The sequence below is a fragment of the Atractosteus spatula genome, assembly GCF_055471065.1.
Source record: "Atractosteus spatula isolate fAtrSpa1 chromosome 10 unlocalized genomic scaffold, fAtrSpa1.hap1 SUPER_10_unloc_2, whole genome shotgun sequence".
Taxonomy (NCBI): Eukaryota; Metazoa; Chordata; class Actinopteri; order Semionotiformes; family Lepisosteidae; genus Atractosteus; species Atractosteus spatula.
In genome coordinates this window covers 1743932-1758372 of record NW_028296622.1, presented here as the reverse complement: position 1 = coordinate 1758372, position 14441 = coordinate 1743932, and the positions used below count along the sequence as shown (strand labels likewise).

Sequence of the window (14441 nt, the reverse complement as noted above, 5' to 3'; positions counted from 1 at the left end):
ACACCTGTGACATCTCATCTCCCACACTGGAGACACACCTGAGTCTTTACCTCCACACCTATGAGATCTCATCTCCCACACTGGAGACACACCTGCCTGTATCTTTACCTCCACACCTGTGACATCTCATCTCCCACACTGGAGAAACACCTGAGTCTTTACCTCCACACGTATGAGATCTCCTCTCCCCCACTGGAGACACACCTGAGTCTTTACCTCCACACATGTGACATCTCAATTCGTTTTCAGGTCCCAGGGAATGTGACTGAATTCACTCCTGAAATAAAATTTCAGAACAGGAAGGAAACCTACAGGTACCTGATATTTTGGTCTTTTTTGCCGTCCTTTGCTTAACAAGCAAAAATGAGATTAAAACATAGGAAGTCCTGAACATCACTAAAAGGCATAATTTGAGGCCGAAAGACCTTCAGGACAAACAGAATTCCAGAACACACTGCTCGATGCTACATACAGACCCCTTGTTTGTCTCGTTATTTTAAATGCACAGTTTCCTGTGCTCCCAGTGAGGAGCTGCCAGATGTCATATCTGCTCACTTGCACGATAGCGGTCTAGGCAAACTCCATTTCCCACAAGGCCACTGGTCTACTTCCTGTGCCACTCCTCCCTCTGACTCGCTAAGCTGCCCGTCAATCATAATGTCATCCCGGTCCAGCCAAGTATCTTGCGGTATCTCAGCGGAAGCGCTCAGTTGCCATGGCAGTGGACTCGCAGTTTATCTGTATGAATAAAAGTCAGCAGAAGGGATTTTCACAGTCACCTCTTTTTCCAGAGACTCGCTCTCCTGCAACCTGACAGCTTCACGGAGAAATGACACTAAAATAGATACATTGCTTCAGTCTCACCCATTACTACGGTCTCCTGTGTACTTTCACACCAGACTGAAACTTAAACACCCGGAGCACTCATATCATGTATCATTAGTCCTTAAAACAATAACGAGAGGAATTTAGTAGCTTCTTCTTAGCTAAGGAAGAGGTGTTAGTGGGGCCAGCAGGGGGCACTCTCACCCTGCGGTCCATGTGGGTCCTAATGCCCCAGTATAGTGACAGGGACACTGTACTGTAAACGGGCGCTGTCCTTCGGATGAGACGTAAAACCGAGGTCCTGACTCTCTGTGGTCATTAAAAATCCCAGGGCGTTTCTCGAAAAGAGTAGGGGTGTAACCCCGGCGTCCTGGCCAAATTTCCCATTGGCCCTTACCAATCATGGCCTCCTAATAATTCCCATGAATCTATGAATTGGCTACAGTACTTCACTCTGCTCTCCTCCCCACTGAGAGCTGGTGTGTGGTGAGCGTTCTGGCGCACTATGGCTGCCGTCGCATCATCCAGGTGGGGCTGCACATTGGTGGTGGTGGAGGGGATCCCCATTACCTGTAAAGCGCTTTGAGTGGAGTGTCCAGAAAAGCGCTAGATAAGTGTAAGCAATAATAATAATAAAAATAATAAGGATAAACATGCCAAGTTATTGAATATTCAGTTTTCTCACCAAGTCTTATTGTTAACAAAACACAATGGCCAGTTACCTGACAATATTTGTTGTCATTAGACAGGAAGGAGAGGTTGTCTCTCTTAGACTGCAGTATGGAAGTGTGGAACCTCTATATTTCTGTGTCTCCAGTGTCAGTGCTGTGTCTTTGTCACACAGTCCTGCCCCAGTTCTCTCTTTGTGTCACTGTACTGCAAGTGGAGAATTTCTTTATTTTGTCTCCAGTGTCAATGCCCTGATGTCTGTGGTGTCCCCTGTCTCTGTGGAGTGTGTTGACAGTGTGCTGTCCTGTGCAGGTATCTCTGCCCGTCCGCGGGTCAGTTCTGGTGCCGTGTCACTGGGCTGGTGTTTGTGATGGCGTCGGGGGGCGAACTGGAGTATCAGACCACACACTGGGACATGGGGCTCCTGTCCCCCACTGGCCAGCATCCTGCAGGACCCCTGTTTGACATACACTGCCCCCAGGAGGCGCTGACGGAACTGCAGCTACCTCACTGCGAGATCGATGGCCGTGAGTCTCAGACGATGTTAACAGTTTCTGCATCGACAGTGAGTACAGCTTCAGCACAGCTATAGCAGGAGACTCTACCCTCTACCACGGAGTCTGGTGACAATTTGCCCTCTGTGTAACAGTGTGAATGAAGATGAGGTTGCTTCTGGGATATGCTGGACTCATCCTTCTCTCCAGCCTCTGGAATCTGTTCCAATCCATTACTGAACCTCAATCCCAGGGCTTCGTTACTGGCCCTTAATTAATCTCAGTTAAAGGCTTCATTACTTTAATTCAGTTATTCATGGCCACCGAAGGCCATGTCACATCGTTAACAGAAATAATCAGTGATCTTCAGCCCTAAGTGTCGTGTCATGTCACTAGGTTGAAAGATGAGCTGGAATGGAAGTCAATGAGGAGCAGAGCTGGCTCTTGTGAGCCTCTCCATTCCGGCAGTCCTCTACTGTGGACGTGACTGATTGTTGAATCACACTGGAGCCAACGTCCTCAGGTTTAACCAAGACAAGCTCCTCCAGCATTGAGTTGATGGTCTCTGGTTTACAAACCCATCTCGCTGACTCGGCACTTGAGGCCTAACTGGCAAATACTAACCAAGTCGGAACCGAAGGTGGTCCAACTCCACAAAGGTGCTGCACCCACTGCTCTGAGCCCAAAGTCTTATCGCTGAGAGGGATGAGTCCTTGGAACAAACAGGGAACAGCTAGGGTGGAGTCTAGGGGTGTAACTGAATCGTGGGGCTCTCCTACTGGACTGGAAGCTGTGAAGATGTGAGCAGTCTTACAACAAACAGCCAAAGGAATCATGACTGACTCAGTGTCTTCCGGCAGGCAGGAGTGACTTCCTGTCGGTGGCCCATGTGAGCTGTGGTAATCTTGAGGTGCTGTCGCCTCTGGAGGTGACACAGACCCACGTGAGGGTGTCCATCGCCGGCCTGTCCCTGTGGGGCCTCGTGAAGAGCCTGTGGGACTCCAGCATCCTGGGACAGGTGCTGCTGTTCCTGCAGCCAGGGGATGGCGTGGACCTGCTACCCAAGCTGAACGTGTTTGTGCTCCCTGGGAACGTACTTCTCAGCCAGGTACAGGGGGCGTCCTGTCTCTCTGCCTGTCTACCTCTCCAGCACTTGTCTCTATTTGTCTTTCTCTCCCAACACTTCCCGTCTCTATGCCTGTCTACCTCTCCAGCACTTCCTGTCTCTCCAGCACTTCCTGTCTCTCTGTCTGTCTCTCCAGCACTTCCTGTCTCTGTCCGTCTGTTTCTCCAGCACGACGTCGTGGCATGTTTCTGTTCCCCCGTTCCCAGCAGTGTCACCCTGTCCTCTCCTCTCCTCCACAGGTCACCGAGCAGCAGGACTGCAGCAGCACCCACATTAAGACGAGCTCAAGGTGTAAACTGACACCGCAGGCGACGTACAGAGTGTCCAGCAGCAGCATGGAGATTAAGATAATCCAGCCTGAGGTAATGGTTGTCCTGTGATACAGACAGAGATCACTGGCCTTTATGACCCAAACTGCTGAGAGAGCATGAGGGAGAGACTGAAAGATCTAGAGAGAGAGAAGCAGGAAAGACTCGGGTCATGAAAGGGTGATCTGAGTATCATCAGTATCATCAAAACCATGAAACAGGTGGACCCATCCAGCAGATACACAGAGAAAGGAAGGGGCCCGAGTACTGACCCGTGAAGAACACCAGGGGGGGAGAAGGCCAGAGCCTCACCAGGACACTTGGAAAGAGCAGTTCAAGGGACAAGAAGAGAACCAGCCAAGAGCAGCACCTGAAATACCCAGGACAGGAAGAGGATGTGGCCAGTCAGAGGTCAAGGAGAATTGGGATAGTGGAGAGAGAAGCAGAAAGCAGAGTCACAGAGTCTGTAGAGGGAGTCCAGCTGACTTCATGCTCAAAAAGGATTTGCCTGTGTGACAGACTGCTAGCTCTTTAACACAGCGTTACTGTTGTTCTTCCAGTCCGAGTGCTTTTACTGCAGTTATGACCCGAATTTCCACCCCACGTTCGAGGTGTTCCTGGCCCACGGTGCGATAAGACTGGACCTGGTGTTGCTGAAAGGCGCCACAAAGGATGGAGAAAAGAGGGTGTGGAGCCGCATTGTGCAGCTGCCAGGTAACAGATCTACTGAGAACATGGTGGGTTAGAGGTCAGTATGGCCTGCTAGTGAGTGTGACAATCATGCCAGGCAATAGCTGACTTGAGATGCATCTTGTGTGTCCTGTGGGTGATCAATGTCTTTACGGGAGACTGTGTCCTGTGGGTGCTGTGCTGGTCAGGGTGAACAGTGTCTTTACGGGAGACTTTGTGTCCTGTGGGTGAACAGTGTCTTTACGGGAGACTGTGTGTCCTGTGGGTGTTGCGCTGGTCAGGGTGAACAGTGTCTTTACGGGAGACTGTGTCCTGTGGGGGTTTTGTTGTTCAGGGTGAACAGTGTATTTACGGGAGACTGTGTTCTGTGGGTGTTGTGCTGTTCAGGGTGAACAGTGTCTTTACGGGAGACTGTGTCCTGTGGGTGTTGTGCTGGTCAGGGTGAACAGTGTCTTTACGAGAGACTGTGTCCTGTGGGTGCTGTGCTGATCAGGGTGAACATGGCTCTGTCTCTTTCTCTCTCTGCAGTCCGTGCTGTTCGGACCAGGACCCCAATGACTTCTGCCCCTCAGAGTGAGTCCCTCTGTCCTCTTTGAGTATCTAGAGCTGGTTCCTCAGCCCTTGTGTAGTAGCAGCCAGTAGAAGGGTGTCTGTGTTTGTTTCAGGAATCGCGCTCACCAGCAGCGAAGGGTGGGAAGGAGCCTTGAATAAAGTGATCGAGGAGCTGGAAGCAGACGAGTACAAGAAGCTGAACAACATTCTGCACCAGGAGGGGATGCCCCGGGGTAGACTTGAAGACACCGAGAAGCAGGACCTGGCCCACAGGATCGTCTCCCACTTCGGAATGGAGGCGTCTGTTCATGTCATTCAGGAAGCCATGGCCAAAATTCCTCGGAACGACGCAGCGATACAGGAATTACTGAAGCCCTTTGTGGAGCAGCTGAGATAGAGAAGGAGCGTAAGGACACCCTGTAGGACTACAGTGTTTCACCATGAGGGAGTCACTCCTGAGCGACACACAGTCGTCCTCTCTCGGCTCACAGCAACGCTCCTGAGCCACACAGAGAGCGTGAGGAAGGTGACACAGGCTCCTCTGAGCCTGCACTGGTCCAGCCCATGAACACAGCAGAGCTCCCACACGGTAGCCTGATGCCCTCAGAGCTCGGAGCTCAGCAAGGCTGGGAGACTGTAAAGAAACCAGGACGCTGCTGCTGTGTGTGGAGGTTGTGGACCAGCAGGTGGCGATGTTCCCTCTGGAGCTCTGTGACCCAGGACAGTGACCAGGGACACTGTGCTGTTGGAGGTGCTGCACTTCAGATGAAACTTCTGTAGCACCAAGGCGTATCATAAACATTTCCCAATAATCTCTGCCCTTGAGTGAACAACAGTCCAGCCCCTGGGAGTCTGTCCGAGGTGGGTTTCTGTGATGAGCACCAGGTCCTGACCCATAACACAAACCAGGGGGTCCATTTTGACATCTCCCATGACAGGAAATACTCATGTGGACCCATGCTGGTGGGGCGATGGGTCTCCTCTGGAGTTGAGCTCTAGCTGAGGGTAACCGATCAAACATCTGAAAGATGAACAGCCAATGAGGAGCCTGAAGAGCTACACCTGATGATGTCGCAGCCAATCAGCAGATGTGATCACTGGATTTGAAAAGGTACCGAACCTCCGCAGAGACTGAGGGAGAAGCACCAGAAGGAGCTGCAGAACCACCTCTGCAGGATGGAGGAGGAGATCCAGACACGAGAGGAGAAGATCAGAGCGCTGGAGGAGCAGATAGCAGAGCTGGAGGAGGCTGAGGGAGGAGAGGGATGAGGGGAGGAGGAGAGAGCTGGAGGAGGAGCTGAGGAGAGATAGAGGGGAGAGAGAGAGGCTGCAGAGAGAGATGGGGGAGGTGAGAGAGGAGCAGGAGAGGGAGAGGAGAGAGAGAGAGGAGACACACAGAAGGGAGATGGAGGAGCTCAGGCAGCACTATGAGGAAAAGGCCAGAGAGGAGGCAGAGAGACACAGAGAGACTCTCCAGCAGGTCAGTGTGTCGACAACACAGTTCACTCCAGCAGGACAGGAGCACAGGAGCTGCAGGAGGGAGATCGAGGAGCTGAGAGAGACAGTAGAGAGATACAGAGAGACAATAGAGAGACAAAACACAGTGATAGACAGACTCACTGTGTGGCATCAGAGACACACAGGAGATACAGGAGAGTGATTGAGGACCACAAGCAGCACATCGAGAAGAAGGTCACAGAAGATGACTGAGACAAGAGCACACACAGCCCACAGACACACAAGAGCGCACACAGCCCGCAGACACAGAAGAGCGCACACAGCCCCCACAGACACACGAGAGCGCACACAGCCCGCAGACACACAAGAGCGCACACAGCCCCCGCTGACGCACTAGAGCGCACACAGCCCGCAGACACACGAGAGCGCACACAGCCCGCAGACACACGAGAGCGCACACAGCCCCCGCTGACGCACGAGAGCGCACACAGCCCGCAGACACACGAGAGCGCACACAGCCCGCAGACACACGAGAGCGCACACAGCCCGCAGACACACGAGAGCGCACACAGCCCGCAGACACACGAGAGCACACACAGCCCGCAGACACACGAGAGCAGCCACGGCCTGCAGACACACAATAACACACACGGCTCGCAGACATACGAGAGCGCACACGGCCCGCAGACACACAAGAGCACACAAAGCCCGCACAGACACACAAGAGCGCACACAGTAGGAACAACGTAGTCTCACACACAACCTGAAGGCACTCAAGAATACATAACCCTCAGACACAATGAGCAGACACACACAGCCCACAAACAGGAGAGAGAAACAGACAGGAGATCGAGGAGCTGAGAGAGAGCTGAAGACACTGAGACAGGAGCAGGAGAGGGAGAGGAGGAGCTCAGGCAGTGTTATCCGAGTGACAGAGAGACACAGAGACACTGCCGCAGGTCAGTCACTGATCCACACAGTCTTTCCCAGCGGGAGAGGAAGACCGGATACTTCCTGGACACAGAGTGAGGACTCTCCACTGAAACACTGATCTCTTCCTCGTAAGAGATCCGACTCACTGAAAACCTGCCCTTAGTGTCCCATGTGAAGAAAAACTAATTTTAAATAATGTTCTATTTTGATCATGTTTGTATTTTGGTATTCTTTGTGTATATATATATAAATGTCATGAATACTTTTGGATATAATTCTGACATTGTATATGTGTGTGTAACAGAATATATGTATGTAGCGGCAATGCTTGTTAATAAGACAGAATTAAGTGTTGAGGTGCTTTCCCAAATGAGGCCTCATCTCTCTGTTCATCTCTGTTGTGCAGCCACAGAGAAGCTATTCATGTAGACTGATTTAAAAATGTTTTCTTTTGATAAGGGACAGCTCCCAAAGTGGGATGCACTTAGCTAAGCCTGGCTATCATGATCAATGGTCATCCATTGGCGCCTATCTGTCTAGGGAGTGCCAGATGAACATCTGGACTACATTCCTAAGTGTCAGGAGTAAGTGACTCATATCTCACCTTGATCAACCAATCAGGGACTGGTAGGGCTGAGTAGCCCACGTGGGACTCTGATGCCCATGGAACTTTCAGCCAATCGACGAGCTGAAGTTCCTCCAGGTAAAAACAGGCAACACAGAGATTCAGTAAGATTCTGGAGAGATTCTGGAGAGGATTCTGTGGACTTTTCTAAAGGGAATTCAAAGGAGAATTCCAGGGCAGGACAGCCCAGGAGCAGAAGGCTCCCAAGGGCAGGACATTCTCGCAGCGCGCCTCCTGACCATCCTGAGACTCAGCCCGGACAACCACGGAACGGCCAGTGTGTCCGAGTGCCAGAACTTTCCTTTGTTCTAAGAGTCTAGAGCGGAGGTTGCCAGAGAGTAACCAGAGGATCCACCCGAGGTTAGCACCAGCAGCAGGCCTCGTGAACAGGTCGGAACTGTGGACAGCTGAATCACTATTCAGAACTAGCTCTTCATCAGGAACGAACCGGTCCTCTTCCTGACTTGCTGGGATCCACAGTCATCTTTTCTCCTGTGCACAAACTTTGCTAGATAAAGCCAACACTAACTAGCCGGTCAGTGAGTATCAGCAGCGCACCATCGCAAGCTGCACAGCACAGCCTGGCACGGAGCCAGAGAGCGCGGATTGGACAGCAACAGGCTGAAACTGTTTCTTTGTGCCCGCAGGAGATCTGAATCCCCAGAGATTGGATGAGTATTTAACTTCACTGCATTACAGCTCGAGAATTCAATTGTTATCCCAACCAGTTGATATCAATTTAATTCCTAAGAGTTATGTACTTGTTTTGAGTAGAAGTTATAACCAAGTTCAGTTACGAAACGGTCTAAATGAATGATATACTGAACGTATGTCCTCTTGATATGTGTAACACTTTGTAACTGATTGAATATATATCTTTTGTATTCTGATAACCCTCTCGATAAGATCTGTTAGGTTTATATGCATATTCTATGTATTAATAAATGTATCCTCGTGTATATAGTACCTGTGTGTGTGTGCGTTGTTTGAGTTATATCGCATGGTTGGATTCTAAGGCCATCAAAAGAATCATTTTGTGATTTACTGCTACAATTAATAATTGCCCCAGTAAATGCCCAAACCCTACAGAACTGGTGCCTTCAGAGAGCACACTACATGTGTATAATTGTAACAGTGGGACAGTGAGTTTGTATCCAGCTGTGGGTCTGGCGGTGTCACACCCGGTAGAAGAGCACAGTGTCGCTGGCCGGGACTCCGAGGTGGGAAAGTGGCCGGTTGTGGCCGAGATGGCGAGCAGCTGTTTCCGGCGGGCGCCAGGCAGGGTGGGCCAGGACAGGCGTGAGGCGGCCGGGCTGTGTCTGCGATCCCAGCGGGGGCGTGTGCCTCCTTCTCACAGCGTGTCTGGTGTGGGTGTTCGAGGGGCTGCTCATGAGGGGTCTTGAGGAAGACACAGAGGCGCTTCAGCGCGACGGTCAGCCACACTGCGCGCATCAGGCCGGCCGATCGCTCGGACACACAGACCTTTCTGGAAGAGAAGCGCGTTTTCACCTCCTTCAGCCGGAGTGCAGCTGCAGAAACACACCACTCGCTTGTGCAGAAGGACGTTAAAGCGCCGCTGGAAAACCGACGTGATGATGAAAGACGTCGTTTCATGACGGCGCCCAGACCCGCTGCCGGCTCATCCGGCAACTGGGACTTTATATCTCGCAACGGCGACTTACAGTCTCAGAATCGCGACTTTATTTCTGGTCATTGGGACTTTATATCTCGCAACTGCGACTTACAATCTCGGAATCGCGACTTTATTTCTGGTCATTGGGACTTTATATCTCGCAACGGCGACTTACAATCTCAGAATCACGACTTTATTTCTGGTCATTGGGACTTTATATCTCGCAACGGCGACTTACAGTCTCAGAATCACGACTTTATTTCTGGTCATTGGGACTTTATATCTCGCACTTCCGAGTCAGAAAAGTCATAATTTCGAGATCTAAAGCCGAAACGGCGAGAAACCGCGGCGCGGTTTTTTTTCTTTCCACTCCCTGGCGGACACGGCTTCCACAGAGGAGGGAGAGAAATGGACTTTAATGTTTTTCTATCGACTTTATTCTCCTGAGCCGATCATCAAAGAGCAGAACTGGCGCCAAAACCCGCTTCCGGCTCGTCCTCCGGATGCCGCTGCGGTGCCGGTTGCTAAGCGACGCTCCGAGCCCGAGCGCTCGAGCTCCTCTCGGGGCGGTTTTATTCCCAGCTGAGGAGCCGCTCCTGTCCTGGAAATCCCGGGAAGGACTGGGACTCCCCTCCTGTGGGCTGGGAGGCTCTTCCCGGGTGTCCTGGTGTCCTGGGAAAAGGCCCCCTGTGCTGCGGGCGTCTCCGAGAGAAACGGGCTGTTTGTGTGGGAAGATGCTCTTTCCTCAGGAGGGGAAGAGCCGAGCGGGAAGGAAAGTTCTGGAAGTGCGTCTCCGGCTGCTCCAGTCCCAGTGACGGCGACACCGGGACAGGACAGGAGGGACGAGCGGGTCCTCTTTCCCACACGGGGGATTAGTGGGGTTTGTTAGGACACAGGACAGAGAGAGAGAGAAAAGGACACCAGTGGGAGAGAGTCCTGAAGCTCTCAGGTCTGGTCTTGATCCAGGTTGGTCCCAGTCCCAGTTTACACTGGTTTACAATGTGGGACTTCTGCCCTGACACGACCCAACAGGTGTGTCTCCACAGGAGACGGGAGTCCTGTAACGTGTAACCCTACAATATTTGATCTCCTGACTGTCTGTTATTCTCCCCAGTATAATCCTCTCAGTCTGGTATGAAATACCAGCTCCTGTCAGTCAGCTCTGTTACAACAGACAGGATCCCTTTAGTCCTGCAGGGCTTGATTCTGATTTTTATTCAACTACTTCTCTCATAATCACCTTTGTTTTCCAACAGCGTTTCTGTATCATTCTAAAGACGCGAACAATAGGTTTCTACTGCTGTACTTCAGCTGGAAGGAGGTAAAAACACACGTTCCTGTTTCTCTTCAATACCTGGTCCTCTAGGCTGGTCCTCTGTCACATCAGCTAAAAAGTCACTTTTTAGGTTGAGTCCTGAAACTGCTGGACGAATCTCTGTTCTCATCACATCGCAAACTGGAACCACAGCACCTCCAGCGAGCATGTCGAAACCAATACCGCCCTGCTCCTCAGAGAAAGAGTCTCTCTTTTCCCCAGTGACTCACTGTCGGTGCTGCTCTTTCCCTCAATCTGTCCTCACTCGTCCCCTGAGCCGAGCGGCGAGGACAAGCGAGTGAAACTGTGTCAGAGGAGCGAGTGTGGAGTCTGCGTGTTCCTGCTGTGGGTCGCTGGCGCTGGTGTCTGTGTGTGTGGATTCTGCGTGTTCCTGCTGGGGGTCGCTGGTGCTGGTGTCTTTGTGTGTGGAGTCTGCGTGTTCCTGCTGGGGGTCGCTGGTGTCTGTGTGTGTGGAGTCTGTGTGTTCCTGCTGTGGGTCACTGGTGCTGGTGTCTGTGTGTGTGGAGTCTGCGTGTTCCTGCTGGGGGTCTCTGGCGCTGGTGTCTGTGTGTGTGGAGTCTGCGTGTTCCTGCTGGGGGTCGCAGGCGCTGGTGTCTGTGTGTGGAGTCTGCGTGTTCCTGCTGGGGGTCGCTGGTGTCTGTGTGTTCCTGCTGGGGGGTCTCTGGCGCTGGTGTCTGTGTGTGTGGAGTCTGCGTGTTCCTGCTGGGGGTCGCTGGTGCTGGTGTCTGTGTGTGTGGAGTCTGCGTGTTCCTGCTGGGGGTTGCTGGTGCTGGTGTCTGTGTGTGTGGAGTCTGCGTGTTCCTGCTGGGGGTGGCTGGTGCTGGTGTCTGTGTGTGTGGAGTCTGCGTGTTCCTGCTGGGGGTCGCTGGTGCTGATGTCTGTGTGTGTGGAGTCTGCGTGTTCCTGCTGGGGGTCGCTGGTGCTGGTGTCTGTGTGTGTGGAGTCTGCGTGTTCCTGTTGGGGGTCACTGGTGCTGGTGTCTGTGTGGAGTCTGCATGTTCCTGCTGGGGGGGGGGGGGGGGTTGCTGGCGCTGGTGTCTATGCCTTCCTGGCAGTTCGAGAGCAACAGCGCAGCCTGACCATCCTGCTGTCTCGACTCTGTCGGTAACGAACCAGGGAGCAAAGAGCTGGATTGGCCAGATTTAATCTGGGTCAGAACCGGGTCACTGTTGCTGAAAGCGCACACAGTAGGTGGCCAGAGACGGGGGGGTCAGGTGTCATTTTTCTGAGGGGGGATATGGGGTTCCGCCACCTGCAGCCCTTCACCCCGCTGCTGCGCCACACTGGGAATGACACCCAAAGGGTTCAACTCGCTCGTTAATTAGTCGGTGGTTAATTGATCCCGGCTTCATCAGCAGTTTCCTGAGAGGAGCCAGGGTATCGGCTTGTTCCCCCCTCCCACCTCTCTGTGTGTACAGTAGAGCCTCTTGGGCAGCTTGTGAACCCTGGGTCGGTCACTCAGAGGGCTTATAACAGCCCTGCCCGGGGAGGAGGGCTCCCGAGAGCGTCACTCGCGTGTCCCTTAAGCCCATTAGAGGAGAGGGCTGAGGCGGGACGTCACTCCACCGTGGTGGAAGCCCATTGGCTGAGAGGGGACAGGGGGGCGGTCCCTGCGAGAACTCGGGGCAGGTGCGCGTCTCGTTTGAAGTTTGAATTCCTAACGGTCGCGCTTCCCGCCTTTCCCGCCGTGAGGGCTCCTGCCCCGCCGCGGTTTCCCGAGTTTGACCTTATTTTATCATTAATAATTGGTTTTAGTCAGCTCTTTATTAGAATATACAAGCTTTCTGCTTTCCCGCCCTCATGGACGCCGTGTCTCTGCGTCGCCGAGCTGAAGCCACAGGTCAACCGCGGTTTGAACACGTTTCAATCACTCAATTCGTGTGTTTTAAATATAATGTCGTCTAGAGCAGCAGTTTGTTCTTCACGGACGTAGATATCGGCGTCAAAGGAGTGGAAAAGTGTGCGTTTGCGTCAGTGTCATCAATATCATATGCTATCAGTGTTGTAACGCTAATGTAATATAATACTGCGTCAGTATAATCGGTCTGACAGAGTTTTCGCCAGTCTGGGGCTCTTCAGCACGTTTATACACCTGTTAAACTTGACTGAGTCCAAAGTCAACGCGTTTCTGGACGTTTCTGCGCACCGAGAGGACGTTTGCTGTTCGTGTTGGAGACGGAAGATGTTTCCCGGGCTGTGGCGGTGAGTGGCGACTTGTCCCTCCGTTTCTTCATTGAAATCGTTCAGTCCTCAGGCTGATGAGAAAATAGTCATAGGAGTGAGAAAATGTCTGTGGTGAAATTGTGTAAAAGTGTGTCTTTATCATTGAGCTCGACGGGTTTGAGGTAAAATTGTGTCAAAAGTGTCTGTTTATCATTGAGCTCGACGGTTTTGAGGTAAAATTGTGTCAAAAGTGTCGGTTTATCATTGAGCTCAGGGGGTTTGAGGTAAAATTATGTCAAAAGTGTATTTTTATTATTGTGCTCGACGGGTTTGAGGTAAAATTATGTCAAAAGTGTGTTTGTATCATTGAGCTCGACGAGTTTGAGGTAAAATTGTGTCAAAAGTGTCTGTTTATCATTGAGCTCGAAAGGTTTGAGGTAAAATTGTGTAAAATGTCGGTTTATCATTGTAAAATTGTGTAAACGTGACTTTATCATTGAGCTCAGGGGGTTTGAGGTCAAATTGTGTAAAAAGTGTTTATCATTGTAAAATTGTGTAAAAGTGTGTATCATGTAGCTCGGGGAGGTTGTTGATGAAATTGTTTAAAAGTGTCTGTTTATCATTGAGCTCAACGGGTTTGAGGTAAAATTGTGTAAAAGTGTCTATCATTGAGCTGGGGGGGTTTGAGGTAAAATTGTGTAATACTAATAATTGCTTACACTCATATAGTGCTTTTCTGGACACTCCACTCTACGCTACACGCTTTACAGAATGAGGACTCCCCTCCACCAACACCGAGGTAATTTATCATTGAGGTTAAAATTGTGTAACAGTGTCTTTTTATCATTGAGCTCGACATGTTTGTGGTGAAATTGTGTAAAAGTGTCTTTATTATTGAGCTTGATGGGTTTGAGGTAAAATTGTGTAAAAAGTCTTTATCATTGAGCTCGGGGTGTTTGGAATAAAATTGTGTAATATTAATAATTGCTTACACTTATATAGCGCTTTTCTGGACACTCCACTCAACGCGCTTTACAGATTGAGGACTCCCCTCCACCTCCAGGTAAGTGGTGATATAAGTGTTTGTTTTTATCATTCAGCTCGTGGCGTTTCAGGTAAAATTGTGTAAAAGTGTCTATCATTGAGCACGGGGGGTTTGAGGTGAAATTGTATAAAAGTCTTTGTCTTTGTAAAATTGTGTAAAAGTGTCTTTATCATTGAGCTCAGGGGGTTTGAGGTAAATTTGTGTAAAAGTGTCTTATTGTAATAGTGTCTTTTTATCTTTGAGCTCCCGGTGTTTTAGGTAAAATTGTGTAAAAGTGTCTTTTTATCATTGTGCTCAGGGGTTTTGTGGTGAAATTGTGTAAAAGTGTCTATCAATGAGCTCGGGGGGTTTGTGGTAAAGTTGTGTAAAAGTGTCTTTTTCACTGTGCTCTGGGGGTTTGTGGTGAAATTGTGTAAAAGTGTCTTTATCATTGTGCTCCGGGGGTTTGTGGTGAAATTATGTAAAAGTGTCTTTTTATTAATGAGCTTTGGGGGGTTTATGGTGAAATTGTGTAAAAGTGTCTAACATTGAGGTGAAATTGTGTAAAAGTGTCTGTTTATCATTGTGCTCAGGGGTTTGTGGTG

General features: G+C 50.7%; 1 protein-coding gene and 1 pseudogene across 2 annotated transcripts in view; both read left to right on the top strand.

Moving 5' to 3' along the window:
* LOC148812617 (uncharacterized) overlaps positions 1-7325 on the top strand; it is a 28061-nt gene extending 20736 nt beyond the window's left edge. Inside the window, exons 10-16 of the mRNA XM_088908599.1 lie at positions 250-314; positions 1807-2021; positions 2849-3096; positions 3354-3476; positions 3983-4136; positions 4641-4685; positions 4778-7325. Of these exons, the coding sequence (XP_088764725.1) occupies positions 250-314; positions 1807-2021; positions 2849-3096; positions 3354-3476; positions 3983-4136; positions 4641-4685; positions 4778-5061 (1134 nt within the window). The 3' untranslated portion in view covers positions 5062-7325. The remainder of the gene's footprint in view (positions 1-249; positions 315-1806; positions 2022-2848; positions 3097-3353; positions 3477-3982; positions 4137-4640; positions 4686-4777) is intronic.
* Positions 5636-8646, top strand: LOC148812616 (uncharacterized; annotated as a pseudogene). Its single transcript, XR_016086313.1, has 2 exons — positions 5636-5639; positions 5776-8646. The product of XR_016086313.1 is annotated as an uncharacterized LOC148812616 (transcript).
* Positions 8647-14441: the final 5795 nt, after the last annotated feature.